Source organism: Hirsutella rhossiliensis (assembly GCF_020360975.1).
Source record: "Hirsutella rhossiliensis strain HR02 chromosome Unknown scaffold00012, whole genome shotgun sequence".
NCBI classification, from domain to species: domain Eukaryota; kingdom Fungi; phylum Ascomycota; class Sordariomycetes; order Hypocreales; family Ophiocordycipitaceae; genus Hirsutella; species Hirsutella rhossiliensis.
In genome coordinates, this window is record NW_025408678.1 from 1,886,635 (window position 1) to 1,911,773 (window position 25,139).

Genomic DNA, 25,139 nt, shown 5'->3' on the forward strand with positions numbered 1-25,139 from the left:
CGTAGTCGTCGGCGATAATTTCCTCGGCGTAGGTAGTAGGGACATAGAGCCGGTAACGACCTTCGGACTTAACTAGGTAGAGCAACCCGTTCCGCTTAACGAATAGGAGACCGACCCGGGACTTATTGCTTCTAAGCTGCTCTAGTATACCGGCCTACCTAGGTTCTTCCGCGTATGCTTCCTAGATCTTCCGGCGTAGGTTAGGTTAGATAAAGGATTCCGTGACCGCGTGTGCGTATTCGACTAGCGCTTTATCTTCCTAGACGCGGTCTAATTCCCCGGGTTCGTGTTTCCTAGGTATTACGGATAGTAGTCGAGATAGTGTATCGGCAAGGATATTTACGGTTCCGGGAATATAGTAGACCTCTAAGGGAAACTAGCTAAGGTACTATAACGCGAGCACGAGCCGATTATTCGTCTTTATACTAATAGTAAATAACAATATTTACTTTAGGATTGCGCTCGTAGCGGCGTAGTTAGTTAGCACGAAGACCTTTAGTAGTAAGGTAGAGATAATATACGACCGGAGCTTCCGATAAGCCTAGGAAAGACAGGTAACTTTAAGTTCCGTAGGCTAATATCTAGGTTCTCCGCCGGTTAGGCGTTTACTAAGGTAAAGGATTAGCTAGATACTCGTCCGGGGCGGGGTCCTTCCTAGGTTCTAGTCTACCCCCGGTACGAGGTAGAAGGCCACTACCGTAAAGCCTAGCTCGCGGCTGGCGTCGATTTATAGGAATAATAGCCGTCGTAGGTCGAAATAGTATAGCCGCGTTAGTTCCGTAAGAGCGTTCGTAATATCTCGGAAGGCCTGCTCCTCCGCTAAGGAGGGTTAGTACGTTGTCTTAGAGGTATATCTATTCCTTGCCGGTCCTTTAGGCAGCGCTTAACTATCCCGTGCTTCCTTAAGCATCGCCGTTTTCCGAACCTAGAGCGCCTCTACCCTCTAGGAGAAGTAGGCCACTAGGTGCCGCAGCTAGTTAACTAAGCCGAGCTATTTTTCTAGTGCTTATAGGGTGTTTAGAAACTCTACGTCCTATAATGCCTATACTCGTTCTTCGGTGTTTATTAGGCCGATGCTATCGACTCGAAATCCTAATAGTTCGATAGATAGGTAGCCTAGGAATAATTTCGATCCGGCTAGGGCTAGGTTATAGTCTACGAAGAGTTAGAAGATAGCCTAGAGGTAACGAATATAGTCGTCTTCTATATCTAAGTATATTACGATATTATCGATATACCTAGAGGAATATTCTGCGTGTTCCCGGAGGATTTAGTCTATAAATCTTTAGACGTATGCGGGTAAGTTCTTATATCCTATTAGCGCCACCGTTGGTCGTTCTAAGCCTCTATAGCTAATTACCGTGAACCTTTCCCGATGCTCCTTATAGATAAGGAACTAATAGAAGAAAGACCGAGCGTCTATAGCGGAAATAAAGCGTTTCCCCCGTAGCTTCTAGATTATATCTCCCTAGAGCGGCATTAGGTAGGCGTCTAGGATAGCTACGCTATTAAGAGCGCGTAGGTCTACTACTATTCGGCCCTTTTCGTTGCCGTATATAGTTCTCTAGACCACGAACATAGGGCAAGCGAACGGGGTTGCCTCTATAGCCTATTCTATACGCCCCTTCCGGTATAGGTCCTCGTAGGTCTGGTCGATTAAGGCCTTATCCTTCTAGCTAAGCGGGTAAGCCCTAGACGCTAGTTTACGTAGGTGCTAATTTTCTATTAGCGGAATGCGCATATAGTGGTCTAGGTGGACCTTAATAGTACCCTAGTCCTTCTATAGGGTCGGGAAGGAGGCGATAGTATATTAGATCTTTTCTATAAACGTAGGGTCCTAATTATAGATTTTAACGTCCTCTAGAGTAGTTATTTCCGGGAGGCTATAGTCTCGTAAAATCCCGATCTTATAGTTCGGAGTCTATCTATGCGTCTATAGAGGGAGTTCCCCTCTAGCGGACTTAGGGCTCCCTTCCTCCGGGGTTTCTACCGATAGGTTAGTAACCTAGTATAGGTTACTACGTTCCGTGGTTTTCTATACGGCCGGCTCTTTAGTCGGAGTTACCCTAGCTAGGGTTTCCTCGGGTAGGTCGATCCGTAAGAACTATATTTCGTCGCTAAGGTCTATTAGTATTCCTAAGTACTATCCTTTCTTAAATCTAACGCGGCGAGCGGTAGTATTAACCGCCGTAACTAGGGTTATACCTCGGATTAGGTTATAGGCTAAGGATAGGTCTCTCGGAAAGAATACTAAGTTACGATCCCCTAGTACGTCCTTAATCTACGCCGGCAGGCGTTCTATACTATATACGGGGACGTCGACGTTGGCTTAGCACGTGACCCGACGACGGATCGCGTGGCCCTATTAGGTCGAGCGAGCTACGACTATTAGGTTGCCGCATAAGCCAATAGATATTATTCCCTTAGAATTTAAGATATCGACTTCGTTTAGTACCGAGAAATCTTATCCGAGCAATAATCCTACGGATAGGGTCTAGACTACCTAGGCGCCGATAGTAAATTATCTAACCTTAAATCCCGTTCCCTATTTCCCTAGGATGTTTATTGTTAAGGTCGCCTAACCCTTAGTTTGGCTTTTCCCTATACTAGATAGTAGGACCTACTAGGTTTAGTCGAGGGTTACGTCGTTAAAGTAGTTAAGCTAGTCTTCCCTAATTATAGAGCGGGCTATACCGGAGTCTACGTATACGTTTAATAGCTAGTCCGGGCCTTTAGTTCCGAAGACGGATATCTAAGCGTACGTAAACCGGGACGGCTTCGATAGATCTAATGTTTCGGTTTATAGCGCCGCTCTTATAGTTAGCTAGTTCCTTAGTGTTCTAGGCGAACGGCTCGGTCCTATAGGTTCTAGTTCTATTATATCGGGAACGAATAGAATCTCGTCTTCTATTTCTTCGGTTTCTTCTCCTACGTCGGCGGTAGTATTACTATCTTCTAGCCCTTCGTCCTAGGTAAATAGGATCTAGTATTGCATTTCCTAGGAAAGATAGATCCCGCCTTAGTCGTCGGTTAGTGCTGCTTAAAGCTAACGGGCGAGGTTAATAACGATCGGGTTTTCCCGAGAGCCCTCCTTTAGTTTCGAATCCTAAGGCCGTAGTCCGGTTTAGGGACTAGTTAACTAGTTTAGTGCTAGGCCCCTATCTATCCGGCGTAGATTATTCTATCCCGACGTAGTCGTCGTGTTTCCTTTCTATTAGAATTGTCCTCGTTCCCGGGGTTTCTAGCCGGTTAGTTTAGCTATAGATAGGGCAGGGTTTACCGTGGTCTCGTTCTTAGTTTCGCGTGACCTGCCTTATACGCGTCCTTTTACTGCGTTGCTTATCTTCCCCTACGACCCGACCGTTAGCTTAGTTTCTAACTACGGGATAAGTTGCTCGTAGTCGTTAATCTAGGTATCGAATAATTCTAGACCGGTAGGTCGGCGGAATAATTCTCGTAGTAATACGTCTAGTCGTTAATAGACTAGCATAGTAAGGTGCTCTTCTAAGTATAGTGCTACTTTCGCTTTTCGGCGGAGCTTTAATATCTATCTATAGAAGTCGGCTCCGTTTATAATATCCGAGGTAGTAAATCGTTCCGTTTATAACGATCTTAAAGCTACTTCCGGCCGGATAGCGAAGCGTTTTTATAGTTTATTGTACTAAGCGGTGTATCCCTAGTCCGGGGTATAAAGCATAGCTTAGTCGGATTCGCTAAGATCGCCGGAATACTATTCGATAGCGGTTCCGCGGAGTAAGCTAGGGATTAGTATTGCTAGTTCGTTAGCGTATTCCGGTCCGCGGATAGCTACCCGTTTTAGGGAATCGATAAATCGATCGACGCTTCTATATATAATCGTTTTCTCGGTTTCTTTAAGGACGTCGAACGTTATATCGAAGGGGCTAGCGGGGTTAAACTTCCCTACGTCTTCTAGTCTAATACGTACTAGGGGTGCTCGAGGAGGGTTCACGGTAGTGTTGTCTCTAGTTTCTCTTACTATAGCTTTTGCTAGTAGTCTCGTAAGAGCTTCCTCCGTAATTAGACTTACTAGCTAGTTTGCCGGGGTTATTATCGCGAACGTGCCGCTAGGGGTAGTATTATTTAGAGGTTCTTCCCTATTTTATTCGTCGTAGTTTAGCGAACTTCTTAGCGAACTTCTAGGGCTTTATCCTTCCGATAGAGGTAGTTAAGGCGGGGCGGGGGAAGCTATGCTATGCCGATTTCCATGCGGCTCCGTTACTCGTAGCTAATATTGCCTCGTCGCTAGAACGTATTCTAGGTTATTGATTTGTTCCTATAGGCTTTAACGATCGGCTAGGTAGGCTAGTAAGTCGTATCGTAGAAGTTCCGCTCTTAATTCCTCCGGGCGTCGTTCCCACCGCTAGGGTAGGCGATCTAGCTATCTTCCGTTTCCGTGGGCACTTAACGGGAAATATCCCGGAAATAGGTATCTTTCTAACCGCTAATAGAAGCTCTATAATGCTTAAGCTTTAATGCGTCGAAGTTCTGCCTCTGTCCGGAGTTCCCTGAGTATTTCCTCCGTAAAAAGAGATTAGGAAGCTGGTATTCGTTAGTACGCGAGCAAGAGCTTTCTTCCTAAGAAGATATCGGGGTTTATAGGTCGAGGTTAACTCGTTCTATTTATTATTTTTTATCTTCCGTTCTACCGGAGGTAGACCTTTAGGAGAATAGATTTTTAGGGGAATTAGAATTGCTACTATTTATTATATACTAGTCCCTTAGTACGGGGCTAGTACGTTAACCTTGCCGTCTGCCCGGATCCGGTGCGGGTCTAACGGGTAATTAAACGGACTAGCTACCGTACGTAGGTTTTAAACGTGTTATACGGACTAGCTACCGTACGTTGTTACGCGCGTTAAATATAGACTAGCTACCGGTCTTGCGAGTTAAAGTAAGAGTAGTAATAACTGTCTATATTCTTCTCTGCCCGCCTAAAATCTAGTAGGTTCTCTATCCTCTATATATACTATAGCGAGCGTAAGACCTTACTCGGGGCTTTAACCGAGTAATGTCTTAACCTTATAATCGTGCGATAGTAGTGCGGTGTCTTAGCGGCATTTCCCGGTGTTTTCCCTAGGTAGGCACGGGTATTTCTCTATAATTTCCCCGCTATATTCTCGTAGTAACTTCTTAGGGAAATATCGGTATAGTCCCTAAGGAACTTATTATTACTCGGGAAATTATAGTGTATTCCCCGTGCAATATGTCCCTAGGGGAAATCTCCGTAAAATGTCCGTGCAATCCGCTTAGTTATCGTTTCCGGGAATTCCGGGTAATTTCCCGGAGTTTACCCGGTGGCTTCTGGGTTCCTTCTTCCGCGGGGAGCCTTAGGGAGTTAGGGGTGTCTTCCTTAGGGGAAGCAGATGTCGTTCTAGGTACCTAGATTGTCGACTATAAGGTGTCCCGTAATAAGTAGTAAAGGTAAATAGTATCTTACTAAATAAATAAATAGGAAATAAGAAGGAACGCTCTATAAAAGCAGCGATCTTACTAGTAATAAAACTAATATATATAACTTAAGCTTAAAAGGGTATTATATTGTTTTTATAGCTAGATATTAAAGGTATATTTAATATAGTTAACTATAATAAGCTTATAAGGGAATTAAAGCTTAAGGGATACCTTAGATAGCTTATAAGCTTAATATAAAGCTTTATAAGCGATAAAAGATTAACCTTTTACTTTAATAAGAAGATCTTAAAGCTAACTTAAGTACTAATAAGAGTCCTTTAAAGCTCCCCCTTATCTTTAATCTTATTTCTATACTATATAACCGCCTTATATAATAAGCTTAGTATAATATATAGTATTTATACTATTAGCTTCGCCGATAATATAAATATAGTTAATATTAGACCTAATAAGGCTACTATAGTTATATGCTTAAAGGAGGCTTAGAAGGTATACGCGGAGTAAGTAACTAAGTTCGCGGTTACTTTTAAACTATTAAAAAGCGAGTTAATATACTTTATATAAAGGAAATAAGTAATAACGACGCCGGTTTACCTTAGGGCTAATATAGTAATACTAGTCTAAAAGGTCTACTTACTAAGGGTTTAGGTATACTAGAAATTATATTAAAAGGTATACCTAAAATAGCTTTAAGTAAAAATAAAGCGCTAGACTATAGCTTTAACCGGGCTCGCGGCGTCTATATAAGGCTATACCTTACTACGCACTAAGAAAGTCTATAATAAGGTAATCCGGTCCTTAATCTCCTATACTATAGTTATATTTTATAAGATAACGCTTATAAGGGGGAAACTATATAAGATTATATAAGACTTAATATAAGACTAGTTAGCTTACCTTTAAGTAGTAATAAGCGCTTATAATATAACCTTAGTTTACTAAGTAAAAGTAAAGGTATAGGTACCCTTAATTAACTTTTACTTAAACTAAAGAGTAATAAATACCCTTTAAAGGTTAAAGGACTTAGGGCTCTTAAGCTAAATTTAACGCGCGTTTAATATAGTCGCGGATATACTTAAAAGAAAGTAATACTAAAGAGAGAGTAAGCCCTTAGCGGCGCTACTACCTAGTAGGCCCCCTTTTATAAAGGAGATAAGGGGGGTCTAGAGCTAGATAGGATTAAACGACCTCTTAAATAAAGCTAAGTCGCTTAAAAGGCTAAATAAAGAATAGGCCGCTTAATAGAATACTAAAAAAAAACGCGATCTAATAATACTAAACTACCTTTTACCCTACTTACTTCTTACTATAGTTTAATAAGGTAATAATACTAAACTATTATAAAGGCCTCCCTAAGTATATTAGTATAGTAATTACTTAAATATATATAGGAAAGATTAAGCTTAATAACTTCCTTTTTAACTAATAAGTCCTTAGTATAGTCTTATTAATATATACTTATAAATAAAAATAAGATATTATTTACTATATAATAATTAACTATTTATTAATAGTAAAGGTAAGGGAGTTTCTTTTAATATAGGCCTAGGATATAGGTAATATAAGAGTAGGCCTTTAAAGGAAAAAAATAGCGGCGCCGCTAGTATAATAGTTCCTTTACTTAAATAAGCTCCGCTAGTTTAACCTAGCTTAAAGGCTATATATAGATATACCGGATAATAAGACTAAGGTCGCGCTAAAGATAGAGCGGCCTTAACTAAGACTACCTTAGCTAACTACTTCCCTTATTAAAGCGACCTAAGAAAGGGAGAGGACTTATAATAATAGGACTATAGTATTAATTAAACTAGACCTAAACTAAGTATAAACCTCGCTACTTAAACTATAGACTAAATAAAACTAATAAGACTTAACTAAGCTAGCCTTAATAGATATAAAATAAAACTTACTACTAAAAGACTATAATTAAATAAGACTTAACCTAAAACTAAACTAAGATAGAGCTAATAACTAGCCCTTAAACTATAACCTTAGCTTAACTTATTAGTAGTAATATTTACCTCGCTATTATAGTAGGAATAATAAGACCCCTTTAAAGTAATACGCGGGGTATAAAAAAGAGTAACCTAAGACTTACGAGGAGTATAAGGACTACTACTACTATAAGAAGCCTAATAATAGCTAGCTAGGCCTAACCTTAAACCTAAACTAAAGCTAGCTTAGATAGCTAGCTTATAAGATAGAGTAATAACTAAGGTCTATATTAAGGTAGGACTTATACTAATAGTAGCGTAGAGGCGTTTACTATAGCTTATACTATAACTATAGATTTAATTAAGGTTAAAACTAGTAATAATCTTAGCTAAGATTAAACCGCGATAGCTATAAAGATACTACTTAATAAAGTTAGGAATATTTATAAGGTCGCTAAGTAATATAAGATAAGGACGCTTTAAAGTAGGCTTAGCGATAGGAAAACTACTAAGCTATAGCTTAGCGTCGGAGCTAATAAAGGGTAACGCGGTAGGATCCTATACTAGCTTTAAGATAACCGCAGGTATAGGGATAGCGGCAGACTCCTTAGCCTTAGCTTTAAATAAAGCCTTAAATATAATAGCTACCTTACCCTTACCTTTACCTTTACCCTTCCCCTTATTAAAAGGGGCTAGGGCTAGACTAAGCTTAGTAAGATTAAAACTATTATCCTTATTATTATAGTTATTACTAGTAATAAGATAAAAATAGTTAGTAAGATTATTAACCGCTATAAAAGTCTTTTAAGTAATTAAAAGTAACTTAAGCTTAACTTAAGCTAAGGTCTTAATAGTATCGCTAAACTTACTTAGGTACTTTTCTAAGGACTTATATATATAGTAGGTATTATTTATAAAATAAGTAAAAGCTAAGGCGAGCGTCTTAATATTCTTAGCGACTATAGCTAAACTAAGAGTAAACTTACTTAACGCGCCCTTACCCTTAGCGGTAGGGGCCTTTTAACTAGTGCGAATATAAGTTTCTAAAGTAGTATAGTAAAACCGCTCCTATACTAAGCCCTTAATAAGAGAGGGGCTATCGACCTTAGACTAAGCTTAGTAAAGGGTATAAGCGGCCGCCTTACCCTTAAAGGTAATTTAAAATATAGATTAGTACTAAACTTAGACTATACTATAGTAAGATAGGGTTACTTACTTAATAATAAAACTAGTTAAAGTTAGCGTAAGTAATATATACTTTAGCCTTTATAGCTAGTAAGGTTAGCGAAAAGTATTAAAAGTAAGACTAACTTAAGATAAAACTAAAACTAATACTTATAAAACTAGTTTTAATAGCTAGTAAAGGACTTATAAGTAAGCTTATTAGTAAGGAGCTTAATATATATAAAATATAAGATAGAGTGCTTTAATCTTACTATAGTAGCGACTTTTTTATAAGGAGGGGGTTTTAAAAGAGGAGAGCCGCTATTACCTAAGTTAGCTTCTTAGTTAAATATTATAATATAATAGTAAACGAACTAAATATAGTATTAAAGAGACTTAAGGATATAAAAATAATATAGGTAAGGAATTAAGGCCTATAAAAGAGATAGTAGATAGAGAAGTAAGAAAAGGTAAGAATAAAACTAAGGGGGGAGGGTAGGTATATATATATATAAGCTAGGTATACGTAATTAATAACTATATAATAGACGGTAAATATAGGCTACTATACTTTTAATCGGAAAGTTATATAGCTAGATAAGAACCGATTTTCGATTAGCGGAGCTAGCTAACTAAATTTTAATTAGCCGGCCCTACCTAGGAGCGACCTATACTAGTACCTAGCCTAGTAACTAGATATTACCTACCCTACTAACTAATAGACTAATAGGCCGACGCGGCCGTGGCTATATAATAGCGATATAGGAGCTATAAAGAATAAAGGCGCTTATAGGTTAAGCCCTTAAAGAGAGACTACTACCTATAACCCTAGGCCTAGGCTAGTAAGCCTAGGCCGCGGCTACTTAAGATAGTAGCGGCTATAGCCTAAGAGGGCCTATACTAAAATATAAATATATAAGAGAAGCCTATAGTAGCTAGCGTAAATTTCTTATATACTATTACTATAACCTTATTTAAAGTAAACCTATATTAAAAAAAGGGAGGGTTTTCCTTTAAGTACTTTAGTTTCTCCCTCTTATTTAATATCGAAGTTCTAAATACCTTTAGCTAGGTCCTTAGTATAATCTTAATAATAATAATAATAATAATAATAATAATAATAATAATATACTAGCCTTATAAGAGCTACTTATCCTTATAATTATACTTACTAACTATAGTAAGTATATAAGCTAGTTAATAAAGGTAGTATAAGGCTATAAGTAGACGCTATATCTTTAAAAGCTTTATAAGCGTATACTATATAGTAGTAATAGGATTACTACTTTTTTATAAGAGAAATAGCTAACTATCGATATTAATAAAAATACCTTAATATTAGCTACTTATATAAACTAAGCTAAATATAGTAAGAAGTTATTATTAAATATCCCTTATACTATCTTATACTTTAAGTAATAAGTAAAGTAAGTAATAAAAAAGGAAATTAAGAAAAGATAAGCTAACGGCCGCTACTTATATTACGGCGCGTTTATATACTTTATATTAAAATACCCTTTCCTTTTAGCTAAGCGGCCTATAATAGTTTAAGTAGCGAAGATAGAACTACTCCTTACCTTAGATAATAAAGAGGACTCTACGCCCTTAAGCCTAAAAGAAAAAAAGTAGCTTTAAAATAAAGATAAGCTTTAAAGCTTTAATTACTAGTATTAATAAAAGAGAAAAAGGAATTATCTCCCTATATAAAAGAGAAGCTTACTTTAATATAGGTTATAATTAATAACTCCTTACTTATCGCCGCTCTTATAGATAAGGGCTATTAATACTATACTATAGTTAATAAAGCGCTTATATAAGAGATATAAGTACTAGTAAAAAAGATCGCTTTAAGGTAAGTAAAGGGCGCCTTAAGCGTAATAGAAGGTATAGTAATTAAAGATATTATATAGTTTAATAAGGATAAGGGTATATACCTAAAGCACGCGTAGTATATAGCTAAGGATTAATAAAGTAATTAACCGCGTAATTATTTAATTATTAGTCTTATATATAGCTCTAAGGGTCTTAGGTTATTAATATAAGTCTTAGAGATTTCTTTACTTTATACTTCTTTATCTTTACTAAAGTTATATAATTAGCGGCCTTTACTTTAAAGGGAAAAATAAATATTTAAATTAACTATAATTAAAGAAGATATCCGATTAAATAATCTAGGCTTTTATAAAGCCTTTAAGTATACTTAAGGGGGGGTAGATAGGAAGCGCTAAGAGTCTTATCCCTTTAATAGGCTAATATCTATAAGGGTATAATCTTACTTATTAAACTCCTCCTTAGCGACTTTCTAACTTAAGATACTAATAGAAAGGGCGCGATAATAATAAGTAAAGGCTCTTATCTTAAATATATAAGTAAGTAAATAAATAAACTATTAATAGAACTTTTCTCCTTTACTATAGTTCCTTCCCTTTATATTATTTATTTCTTCCTTTACTTATAAGCTACTTATTTAGCTCTTTCTTATCTTTACTTATATACTTCTTTCTTTAAATAATTATCTATTACCCCTTATATACGCTCCTAAGTATTTACGCTTATTATTCTTAAGAGCGTTAAGGAAATAAAGTAGTTAGCGTCCTTACTAGTCTATAGCTTTAAGTATAGCTAGATTAAATAAGCTATAAAGTCTTATAGACTAATTATTATTACGTTATTAGTAGTCCTATATAAATATATAAAGTTATAGTCGTTAATATCTTAGCGGTAGTTTTAATATATTCCTAGGTTTTTAACTCCTTTAACTTAAGTAGGTTTAAAGCTTAGTATAAACCTTATAAGGACTATAGCTAAATAGGCTATTACTATACTTTATTTCTAAGAAGTAATAAAGCGCGTTATAAGTATTATTAAAGTCTTTAGCCTTAAGGTAATTAACTAAGCGCTTAGTAATTTTAAAGTCTTAAAGCGAGTTAGTAGCTACGCTATCTACCCTTCTTCCTTACTAGCTTTTTATTAAGTTATTAGTAGGGGTATAGTTATAAGTCTTTTACTCCTTTATATATTCTAAGGAGTTATTAGTAGTAGGCGAGGAGTAAGCTTAATTAGCTATATATCTAAAAGGGAGAATAAAGTGTTACGACCCGACCAACGGATGTTACGACCCGACCAACGGATGGCCATGACACGGGCCAGGGATGACTAACCGCTGAAGGATCACGTGACCATGCGAAAGGTGATCGGTGGATCGCCTTACGATCAAGCGAGCGGTGCTCGACGGATCGTTCATCGATCAAGGTGATCACCTCTGTGATCACCTCCAGCACCTCGCGATCAGAGACGGGCAGTTGGGTATATATAGCTGCCCCATTTCACTCCTTTAGACTAGATAGCTCTTTAGCTTTCAACACAATCATTACGATCCCTATCACGATCTCATCTCTGATTCCGATCACTTGATTACCTGGTTACAGTCCACGGTCTACGACCTCCGACTCATCACCAACGTGACATACTTATCATTGCTCAGACCACGCCCTGTTGTATCTGCCAACATAAACCCTCGACAGGTTTATCCCTTGGGAATATCACCGGTCGTCACACGTTGAAAGCTCTTGTTCAGAACGATACCGCGTCTCTCTGAGCAATATCGCATAACTGTCAACATGCCTGCACAGCAAACTGGATCAACCAACTCGACACACCGTGTCGCCGCAGGACATGATGCGCGAAATCATCAGCCTTCGACAGGAGGTCCAAGTGCTCAGGAACGGAGGAGGCAACGGACAAGTCAGGGACATCGGAGAAGCAGTCAAACCAAAACAGCCAGGACCATTCGACGGTACTCATGGCACGCTTCGAGACTTTCTCACCCAACTCAAAGCCTACCACCGATTCTATCCGACCAAGCTCTCGGACCCAGTCGAAAAGGTACTCCACGCAGGAAATTGTTTATCTGGAACGGCACTCGCCTGGTTTGGACCCATCATGAGGGACTTTCTCGACAACCAACCAGCGCGACGAGACAACGAGACAGACGAAGTCTTTGCCAGTTTCCAAGGATTCGAAGAAGCCATTACGAAGGTATTCGGAACAACCGACGAGGAACGAGAGGCCGAACAGAAACTTCGAGAACTCCGACAAAGGATCTCAGCATCGGATTATGCTGCGAAGTTCCGTCAAGTCACCTCAAAGCTTGATTGGGACGACGAACCCCTTATGTCACGATTCTACGACGGACTTAAAGAAGAAGTCAAGGACGAGCTCTACAAGGAAAATCGACCTGACAACCTCTCGGACTACATTGCTATGGCAGTACGAATCGACGACAGACAGTATGCGCGACGCCAAGAAAAGAAGCAAGGAAGAGGAAACTGGAACCCTTCCTATGGGAACAACTTCAACCGACGCGCCAACTACAAGAAGAAGCGCGAAACTCCCATTGCCTACGCCCACACAACTAACCCAGGCAGGATGGACCTGGACGCAACCCAAAAAAGCAAAGGAAAGTGTTTCAACTGCGGGAAACTTGGACATTACTCCAAAGAATGCAGACAACCTCGCAAGGAGAAGAAACCCACTGGGCCCCAGCCCCAGAAGGTAAGAAACACCTAAACGCTACTAACAAACAGGAACCAAAGCATGAACTCCTTAACTGGACTGCATGCTACGACGACAAATGTACGGTACACCTAAGCGACAAACAAGGTACCGGATGGTTTCAAAACCACCAAAGAGAACCCTTGCAATGATGCAACGAAGGGATTCCACGACACCGAAACAAGTCAAATTCGCAGAGACAGAATATCCCTATCCTGAAGGAGTCTCACAAGACTGGATCAGGAAGAACGGCAAACGATTCCAGGAAGACATGCGAATTAAAGACCGACAGCAAAGACGGGCAGTCTACAAACAACATAACAAAGAGGACACGGACGCAGCCCTTATGCTCACAAAACTCGGACAACAACCCGAAGAAGATCAACGGAGTGTCGACGACACAAGCTCTGAAGAACAAGAGACACCCGAAGAAACAGAAGACGAAAACGAACTCGCACCACCACCCTCACTACTAAGGGAAAACGCCACGATTGGAGAACACGCCCCATACTTCGAAGAATTCGAAGAGATGCTCAAAATTGAACCCAGCAAATACCTCAAATTCTCACGGAAAACCAACAAGCTGCGATGATTCGATACCAACCGGCACCACGCGGAGGAGACTACGCTGTGGCTATCGCCGCGGTCGACACCTTTACAGCTCTACAACGAGAATGGCAACCACGAGGAGAATTTTCAGATGACCCAAGAACAGTGCTCAGTCACGAAGAGCACAAACATATTTCATGGATCTCATGCGTCTATTTGGACTGCATGATACACTTCCAGAAGAAGGCACGACACAACGCTTTCCCAGTCAGATTCGACGGACAAATACTTTCGAAACCCTACCTAAGCACGGAACTGGACTACTGGAAAATCGATCAACGTTACCCGAACGACCAAGTCATGTTATTGGAACCCGATTACGGCACGCCACTTGAATGCCGCGATGATTACGGTTCTTTAACGAGATGTCTTTCGGAAACATGCAAAATCCACAAACACGCCAAAATTGGGGAATGGCACAACGCCACTCGCTCTAAGGCATCCGAACCATCTATCTTCACAAGACTCGCGCAACGAATCAGATGCGACGAAGAAGATTACAACGAATGTGCACACCTGAACTGCAAAGTTCACGAACACGAAAAGGCACGAGCATGGCACAAACGACACAACGGTGCACCAAAGGACTACTGGCGACACCTACGAAGGCTACAAGCTACATTCGACCAAGGAAAATTAACGCAGAAGAACTACGCGCAAAACAGAAAGACGCAGAACGAAAACTCGATTCCTGGTACGAAAACGAACAGAATTGCGAAGCACGGTACGCAATCAACTGCGAAGCAGCACAATGCAAACAACACAGCGTTGAGAAACAAGAAATCTTCGATTGGCTACAAGAAATCAGTCTCTTGAGCCCCGACACGACACCACGCGACGAAAACATAAAGAAACGATATCAACAACAAATCGAAGAAGAATACCCAAATGAAACGAATAAGGACCAGGCAAAACGAGGTACGCCATCTGTAAAAGGGCTACAGACTGGCACGACACGACAAGATCCAAGGACCCTATGCATGGCAACGGCAAGCCATGGCAACCAAATGGTATTGGACATCCAAATCGCGGGACATCACGTACACGCACTATTGGATTGCGGCGCGATGGGCAATTACGTTTCACCTAGAGTCATCAATCGTTACCGACTCCCATGGAGACACAAGAAAGATCCATATGAACTCACGAATATCGAAGGAGAGGCCTTCAACTATAACAACGGAATCATTGATATGGAGATTGATCACCTCGACATCAATATCCAGGGCCACGACGAACGAGTCGACTTCGACATCATGGACATTGGAGAACACGACCTTGTGTTAGGGCTTCCATGGTTACAGGAGAGCAACCCACTGATCAACTGGAAAACTGGCCAGCTGCGTTGGAACGAAGACGCAAGTTTCAAGACCAGCAGATTTGGGAGAAAGCAAAATTTTGCGATGATTTAGCCACTGAACAGGACGAAAGGGATGACCGTTCAAGCAAATCATTACGGGCTTCAGCGATACAAACGAAAACAGCAACCGAACCGGCGGACACAACAAAATCGACTGACAAGACCCACGTACTGACCAACACGGCTGTACAACCTGGCATCCGACATAAACAGAACAAAGGACACAACAAGAAGATCCGAAGAGTTATTGCCACTCTAAGGAAAGACCTCGAACAAATCAACAAAGAGCTCGAGTCAAGGGAAACCAGCTCTCAAAAGAAAGAACAAAGCCCACAAGACAGAATGAAGAACATCCCACAGGAATACCGGAAATACGACAAACTCTTCAAGGAAGAACTCGAGACAGGGTTACCCGAACACAGTCAATGGGACCACGAAATTTGTCTCAAAGATGGAAGAACGCCGACGTTCCATAAGATTTACAACCTAAACGAAAAGCAACTGCAAACGCTACGCGACTACCTCGACGAGAATCTACGAAAGGGATACATACGAACATCAACATCCGAAGCAGGCTACCCAGTCATGTTTGTTCCAAAGAAAACGGCAAGCTACGACTAGTTGTCGACTACAGACGCCTAAACGATATTACAATGAAGGACCGAACACCATTACCGCTTATATCGGAACTACGAGATCGACTGCACGGCAAAAAATGGTTTACAGCCCTCGATCTCAAAGGCGCCTACAACTTAATACGCATGAAGAAGGGACACGAATGGATGACAGCTTTCAGAACGAAATTCGGACTATTCGAATATCTGGTAATGCCATTTGACTCACAAATGCACCAGCTACCTTCCAACGGATGATCAACAATGTCCTACGCGAACACTTGGACATCTTTGTGGTAGTATACCTGGATGATATCCTAATCTTCTCGGACACCCTAGAAGAACACAAGGAACACGTCCACAAGGTACTCCGCGCACTTCAGAATGCGAAGTTACTGGTTGAACCAGAAAAAAGCAAGTTCCACACACAGGAAGTAGATTTCTCGGACATACGATCTTACTAAGAGAGATATAAATATAATAAGATAAGATTAACTTAGTTAAAGAATAGCTAACGCTAAAGAACGTTAAGGACGTACAAAGTTTCCTAGGATTTGCGAATTACTACCGACGATTCATCAAAGATTTCGGAAAGATTGCAACACCACTACACGACTTAACGAAGAAGGAAAAAGAGTTTACATGGGACGACAAAGCCAACGAAGCTTTGAATGCATCAAAACGACGATTACGCAAGAACCGGTCTTAACCACCTTCGATCCAGAACGACAAATCGAACTCGAAACCGATGCATCAGACTTTGCTCTAGGAGCACAAATCGGACAGAAGGACGATGAAGGAAGACTACGACCAATTGCATTCTACTCGAAAAAGCTACATGGCGCAGAACTCAATTACCCCATCTACGACAAAGAATTCCTCGCAATCATTCAAGCTTTTAAGGAATTTCGACACTACCTTCTCGGAAGCAAACACAAAATCAAGGTCTACACAGATCACAAAACATCTCACATTTCGCGACGACGCAACAATTGAACGGACGACAGATCCGATGGGCCGAATGTCTATCAGAATTCGACTACGAAATAATCCACAGAAAAGGAACAGAAAACGGTCGAGCTGATGCCCTCAGCCGACGATCCGACTACGACACAGGAGCACCTATTGTGAAAGGACAACTCCTTGAGCTCAACAATGAAGGGAATATGCAACAACGACAGCTTAACGCAATCTTCAAGGTCAATCCAGACGAAGGCCTTACGAAGAAGATCCAACAAGCCTACGATAAGGTTGATTGGGAACCACTTCCAGTTGTTTGGGAAGATGGCCTGGCAAAGCATCAAGGAAAGATCTTTGTACCAGAAGAACTTCAGGACGAAGTTATACGCGAAATTCACGAACACCCGACACACGGACACCAAGGAATCCGGAGGACGATGGAAAGAATTCGACGAATCTACGACTTTCCACGGATGAAGAAACGAATCAGCGAAACTATCAGAAAATGCGAACTTTGCGCACGAAGCAAAGCTGAACGACACAAGCCATACGGAGAATTGCAACCGTTACCAGTACCAAAGAAACCATGGGACTCGATAGCTTTCGACCATATCACAAAGCTACCACCGTCAAAAGAACCCATGACCAACGTCAAGTACGACAGCATATTCGTCATTACCGACAGATTGACGAAGTACGGATACTTCTTACCGTACAAAGAAGCAAGCAACGCAGAAGAGCTAGCATATGTGTTCCTACGAACTATTGTCAGCAATCACGGACTACCGAACGAGATTGTCTCTGACAGAGGAAGCACATTTGTGGCCAAGTTTTGGCAAGCTCTCATGGCACAATTAGGAACGAAACATAAGCTCAGCACAGCTTATCACCCACAAACAGATGGACAAACAGAACGACTCAACCAAACGCTTGAACAATATTTACGATGCTACATCAGCTACGAACAAAACGATTGGGTTAAATGGCTACCGACGGCACAACTAGCTTACAACAGCTCAGTCACAGAGACAACCAAGCTCTCACCAGCATACGCCAATTACGGATACAACCCAGAAGCATTCAAGGTCACTCGACAAGGACCACAAGCGGAACGAGCGATACTGCAAGCAGATCAGCTACGAAAATTGCATAAAGAAATGCAACAAGAACTTCAATTCGTCAGAGAACGAATGTCCACTCACTACAATCGGAAAAGATTGCAGGGACCAATCTTTCAAGAGGGAGACATGGTCTACCTCGTACGACGAAACATCAAAACAAAACGACCAAGCAACAAATTGGATTTCAAGAAACTTGGACCGTTCAAAGTCAAGAAAACCATTTCAAAAGTCAACTACGAACTTTCGCTACCAACAACAATGCGGATACACCCGATATTTCATATCTCATTATTGGAACCAGCACCACGAAACGCCAAACCACAGGAAAAATCGAAGTCGACGACGATCAAGAATACGAAGCAGAACAAATACTGGACACAAGAAAACAAGGTCAGCAACAGGAATACCTTGTAAAATGGAAAGGATACGGACCTGAGGAAAACACATGGGAACCCACCAAGCACCTGACCCATTGTGGTTCGCTTCTCCGACAATTCAATCAACAAAGATCAACCTCCTGACGAAATGGGATTTTCCGGCGCCGACGAATCCCGAGCAACCCAAATTGGGCTAAGACAGAAGGAGACAACGACACCTGGGAGTACAAGGAATCCCAATCTCGACGAAGTCCGAGGGTAACCGATCGTCGTGAGGGAAGGCGGCCGCGCCTCCTCCACTCGTTGCCGCTCCTTCTCCGCCTCTTCTTCTCGACACGTTCCAGCTCCTCAACGTTATCGATCCCACGGGAGACCGCCCGCATCATCTTTTCAAACCATAATTTCTTTTGTTTTCGAAGGCGCAGAACCTTTTCCTCGGCCTCCTCAAGCTCGCGTTCGAGCTTGATGTGTTGATTTGCAATATTTCGAAGCTGTGCCGGCGATACCCTTGACGTCGCAGCGGGAAGGTGAAGGCGCACGCATTCGACACAGCGATCAGAATCCGAAGACGACACCTGGCATTCCCGGAGTCCGCGACGCTCGCAAGCCGAGCAAGAAGGCATCGTAAGAATGTCGGGATTCGAAAGGATCGTGGAAAGCAGGACACCACAACGGATGGACGACGAGGCCTTGGCCCTTTTCTTGAAACACGGTCAGACGGCATGACGGACCATGATGAAGGAAGAAGAAAGGGAACGGCACACACTCACGCAGGAAATGACCAGGATATGCGACACGGCGGCTAAAGCAGGTCTTGAGGGCAAGACCAAGGAGGGGAGACCTGATGTTACGACCCGACCAACGGATGTTACGACCGACCAACGGATGGCCATGACACGGGCCAGGGATGACTAACCGCTGAAGGATCACGTGACCATGCGAAAGGTGATCGGTGGATCGCCTTACGATCAAGCGAGCGGTGCTCGACGGATCGTTCATCGATCAAGGTGATCACCTCTGTGATCACCTCCAGCACCTCGCGATCAGAGACGGGCAGTTGGGTATATATAGCTGCCCCATTTCACCCTTTAGACTAGATAGCTCTTTAGCTTTCAACACAATCATTACGATCCCTATCACGATCTCATCTCTGATTCCGATCACTTGATTACCTGGTTACAGTCTACGGTCTACGACCTCCGACTCATCACCAACGTGACATACTTATCATTGCTCAGACCACGCCCTGTTGTATCTGCCAACATAAACCCCTCGACAGGTTTATCCCTTGGGAATATCACCGGTCGTCACATAAAGGTATTATTTCTATATAGATAAAGGGACTAGTAAGGGCGCTTAGCTCTTTCCTTTATAAACTCTAAGGTAGGGATCTTATTTTAAGGTTACTTAGGGAAAGGCTACTTAGTTTAAATAAGGAGCTTAATTTAGTTAACGCTTAAGGTAATAAAGGTCTAGGCTTATTCTTAATTTTAATTAGCGTAATTAGATAGTTAAGGGTCTTTTTAAGGAAGAGTTTTATAAAGAAACTATATATAGCCTAAGTAATTAAGTTAAGTTACTCTATAAAGGTAGCTAGTATAAATAGCTCTTTTCTTACTCTCTTTACTATATAAGCTAGTTCTATATTTCTTTAAAGTAGTAGTTTCTATCTACTAAGCTTATTTAAGAGGTTAACTACTTTTAAGACTTCTTAAAGGTCTTATTCTTTTTAATCTCTTAAGATAATATAGTTATATTAGTAAATCTATTTATACCTAGGAATCCTTATAAGAAAGACTTTATTAAAAGTTATTAAACCTTAATTAAATAGTATCCTTTATAGTTATTTAACCTTAATTTTAAACTATTAAGAAACTCCGCCGCTTTATAATATCGCTTATATATAATTAAGTTTATTTACTATAATAGCTTAGATTTTATATATTAGCCTATTAATATAGCTTTTTATACTTATCTTTTTATTTAGCTTAAAAAAATACTAGTCTTAGTATAAGATTTTATTTATTTATAGGGCTTCTTACGTTACCTTATACCTTTACTCTAAAATTACTTTAACCTTTAAGTATTACTACTTAATTATTATAAGGTATAGCCTAACTATACTTTTAACCTAGTATTAAATTATTATTAAAGCTAAGTAGCTATATTCCTACCCTTCTTACTAAGTAGTATAAGGGAGTAGTATATAGGTAAAGTTATAAGGAACTTAAAGGGTATAAAGAAACTACTATTATACTTATAGGAATATATAAAGTTTAGTATACTATCCCTCTTTCTAAGTATTAAAAATAACTAAGTTTCCTTTTTTATAGTTTTAAAGGAACGCTCCTTAATAAAGTCCCCTTTTATTTAGTCCTATTAAAAAGTTAATAACTTTAGTTATATACCTTTATTTATATATAAAGCGACTAAGGTTAAAGGTAGGAGTAGTAAACTTAATTAAATACTCCTTATTATTTAAGTATTTATAGTACTTTATATATCTATCTTTTATATCTTTAATAAGTTCCTTTTAATAGTTAGTATAAACTAATAGTAGGTAAGGTAAGGGGTATACTATATTCTTAATACCTTTTATTAAGATCTTAATTATCGCGCTAAGGCTAAAGCTTATAGCTTATTATTTATTAATAGCTTTATAAAGAAAGTTATATATATCAACGATATACTCTTTTTAGTAGGCCTTATTCTTAGTAAATCTATTTATCTTTTTAACGCCCTTATATATTATCTAAGTATCTTTAAGGGTAATATCCTACTATCTACTAAAGCCTATTAGTATTAAGTACTAATAATTTATATAGATATATTAAGGCGGTTACTTTTACTTATAAACGTCTTATTAGTCTTAGTTTATAAACCTTTCTTTATTTTTAGTATAAAAGGGCCCTTTGCCGCTTTCTACTTTAACTTTACTATAGTAAGTAAAATAGAGCTCTTACTCTTAAATAATAGTATACTAAAGAAAATAGTAGTATTCTTAAGGAGGTCTACAGCTAGGCCTAGGATACTATTTAGGTTCGCCGCTATATCTTAAGAAAGGGTAGAGTAAGTAAGAAAAAAAAGAAAAGTTAAGATTAAATAATTAAGGTAAGTAGTTTTAAGTTATAATACTAAGAAGCTAAGAAGGTTATATATATATATATAAGAGTTATATTAATAAAGGAGATTGTTATAAGTAAGGAAGTATATAAAGTATATATATATATATAGAAGGAAGAAGAAAGAAGGAAGAAAGAGGGTATAGTAAGAAGAATAAATAGTTATTAAAGCGCGTAGTTATTAATTACTTTAGCTAGCCTTTATAGTAGTAAGGTCTTAAGCGTATTTAAGGGTTATACTTAAATAGCTTCTTTTACTAGTTATCGATTAAGGAGCTATTTAATATTTACTTTTTTCTTTCCTTTTTTACTCTTTTTATTTTTTTTCTTTCTCTTTTCTTTTCTATCTTCTTTATTTCTTTAGACCGCTACCTTTTATCTTTTCCTTTTACGACTACTTCTTCTTTCTTATTATATCTTGTAAGACCGCTAAACTTAAAACTAAAGAGCTATTAAATATCGTTAACCTTTCTTTAACTACTTTTCTATAACCTTCCTTTATTATTACTACTCTCTTTACTTAGAATTATTATACTAAGGTCTTTCCTTTTTATATAAAGTACTTTTAACTAATAACTATCTAACTTATTTAATCTTACTTAGCTTATTTTAACCGTCTCTTTTTATAGATCTATAGTTACTTTAAACCTAGGTTTATAATAGAAATAATATTAGTTATTAAGGGTTTTTAATTTATATAGAAATTGCCTTTTAGTTATAGGTTCTATTAAAAGCTCTTAATATTATTAAGATTAAAGTATACGGTCGCTCTCCTTTCTCTTACTTTCTTAAGAGCACGCTAAGTTAGTATAATTAAATCGTCTTCTATACCCTTTATTATAAATATTAGCTAGTAACCTATATCCTTATAGAAATTACTTATCTATATAAATATTTCTTTTCTTAGCTTAGTTTAAGGTAGTAAGAATACTCTTAGGTAGTCCTAATTATATTATATAGAACTTATAACCCTTAATTTTATTAAAGATATATTTAAACTTATTAAATAACTATAACTATCACGAAAAAGATATAGCCGCCTATTAGATATAAGCGACAGCGTTAATTAACGTATATAGTATACGCGATATACCCCTTTAGGGATATCGGGTTAATTCGTCCCGGGATACCTAGATATCCTAGACTATAGCGGGAATTTTTATATAGGCAGGCCCTATACTAAAACCGCGCTTAATTGCGCTAGCGGGACTCGAACCACGGGCCTTTTAGGTAGTGCGCGCTAGGCTAGCTAGAAGAAGTACGTGCGCAGTTACCGGGAAGTTCCCGGAGGGGTAACCCCTCCGCCCGGGCTTATAACTATCACGAAAAAGATATAGCCGCCTATTAGATATAAGCGATAGCGTTAATTAACGTATATAGTATACGCGATAATAACTTCTACTTATAAGTATATTATATTTCCTTTTTATAAGTATATCTCTCTTTTAAGTATTACTAGTAGCTTTTATACTAACTATATCTAAGATTTAACTAAGGCGCTTATTTATAAATAGCTATACTTCCTTAAATACTATAGAGCTACTTATAACCTTAATAGATTTACTAACTATATATATAGTTATAATTTCTATACTAACTTTAAGACTAATAAATTTTACGATAAGTATATTAATAATAAGACTGCTATTTATCTTCTTTATAATATCCTTAATCCCTTTAGTCTTACTAAGGATTTAAAAGAAAGAAAGGAAATTAACCTTATACTTATTTTACTTAAAAAGAGATTATATAGGTTTAATAAGCTCTCTCTTAAGTAATAATTAAATAGTCTTTAAGTTCGCTTTATAATAGTTTATAATAGGTTTACTAAAAGTAAGTAGCTTTATTTAATTACTATTTTTAGCTATATAAGTTTTTCTCTTAAGGTTATATACGTTTAATTTAATAAGTCGAAAATATATTAAAACTTATCTTATAAGCGCGTTTATTTTTACTATAGTAGGTTTCCTTTTTTATAATAAAAAATAAACGTCTTTATTTATAAAGTAAAAAATCTTATTTTTAAAGGAGGTAGGTAGTAAGAATATTTATTTTCTTACTTTATTATTTAATTATATTTCTATTCGTTTTCTTTAAGGTAGTAAAAGGTAGGTTATTATTAAAGAAGGGTAGGAAATATTATCTTTATTTACTTAAGGAACTTTAAGTAGAAAATTTAAAAAGATAAGATAATAAGTAAGGCGCTTATAAATATCTTAGCTACTATAGTTATCCTTTAATTAAATAGTTAAATAGTACCTTAGTTATTAGTTAGGTTCTAGTATACTTCTTATAATAGTTATAGATTTTTATTTTTATTACCTTTTCCTTCCTAGCTCTTTTTTACCTCTTTCTTTTCTTATTAAATTAGCGTTTTTAAGGCTCTTATATAAAGATCCTTTTTTACTTTACTAAGATATAGTAGCTAAATCTTAATTATATACCTTAGGCCTTTCTTAGGTATCTATAGTTACTTTTCTTCTTCTTCCTAGCTTTAATCTTTCTAAGGTTTATTAAGGAGTCGTTATAACTATAGTACTATTTAATCTAAGGCTTCTCTACTTAGTAGGAGTAGTAAATTATTTACTTTATTTATTATTTCTTCCTTCCTCTTCTTATTAAGAGTAATCTTATCTTAAAGTAACTAGTCGTTCTTAATAAAGTACTATTAACCTTTCTTATCCTTTTTAAACTTCTTTAAATACTCTCTTAAGATTATCTTATTAAGTATAATTCTATTTAAAGTCTTAATCCTATATACCCTAGACTACTTTAAGCGTAATACTACTTAAAAGGGACCGTTCTATCTTATTTAATACTTAGCTTACCTCCTTAAATTATTTAATCGTCTTATATTAAATAGTAAGATAAAGTCCTTAGGTTATAGGCTCTCTTTTCTTATTATATGCTTATTAGCTTTATTTATCCTCTTTATTAATCGATTTTAATATCTTATTACTTTTTTCTTAGCTTCTTTTATATCTTTTTCTTTCCTTTTTAAAACTTATATATATACTTTAAATAATTCTTCTCTTATCTTTACTTTATCTTAGTTAATTAGTCGCTAAGTTAGGTATTTTACTTTAAGAGGTAGTACTAGTTCCTATCTATATAGTAGGTAGAAAGCTAATATTCTATAAGACTCTTTAACTATTATTTAGTTTATAAGGATTACTTAGTTAAGGTATTTAATCTACTTACCCTTTTTCTTTACTATCTTATAAGTACTATTATTAACCTTTAATACTCTTATTTTACTACCGCGTTTACCTTTAAATTATATATTAAAGTTTAGATAACTTTAATACTTATATCTTCTAGGATATACTTAAAGTCTTCTTTTATTTTAGGCCTTTTATTAATTATAGCGTATAGTATTATACTATACTAATAAATAATAAAGAGTATAAATTTAGTTATAGCTCTTATAGTAATTTCTTTTACTAAGGTTACTTTTACTTATTTAATAAGGTCGTCTTATACTTTTATAAGGTATAAATACTTATAATTAAATAGTATATACTAGCTATTAAAGTAAATTTTACTTATAGGGTAGCTAGGTATAGTTATAGTTATAACTTCTTAGGGTTTCTTAGTTATAATGTATTAGTATTTTTTATAGGAAGAGATTATACTATAAATATTATTTTAAAGGCTAGCTTACTAATACTTATTCTTTATAAATATATATATAACTTATTATCCTTTATATCTTATTTACGTATAGTACTTTATAATAATCCTTTTCTATTCTTTTAGGTCGTCTATAACTAGTATAGGTCCCCTTTCTTCTTTCTTAGGGAGTCGCTAAAGCTTTTAATCTTTAATATAGAAATTTAGACTCTTTAAATATAGCTTCCTATAGTCTTATTTAAAAAGGCCCTCTAGCCG

The 25,139-nt window shown here is 37.6% G+C and overlaps 1 protein-coding gene across 1 annotated transcript; it reads left to right on the plus strand.

Moving 5' to 3' along the window:
* Window positions 1-12,206: 12,206 nt before the first annotated feature.
* HRG_09459 (retrotransposon gag protein) lies at window positions 12,207-13,100 on the plus strand (the record flags this gene model as incomplete). The annotated part of the gene is made up of 1 exon (XM_044867930.1): window positions 12,207-13,100. The coding sequence occupies one exon, from the start codon at window positions 12,207-12,209 to the stop codon at window positions 13,098-13,100; it is 894 nt and encodes a 297-aa protein (XP_044717190.1).
* Between the last annotated feature and the right edge of the window lie 12,039 nt (window positions 13,101-25,139).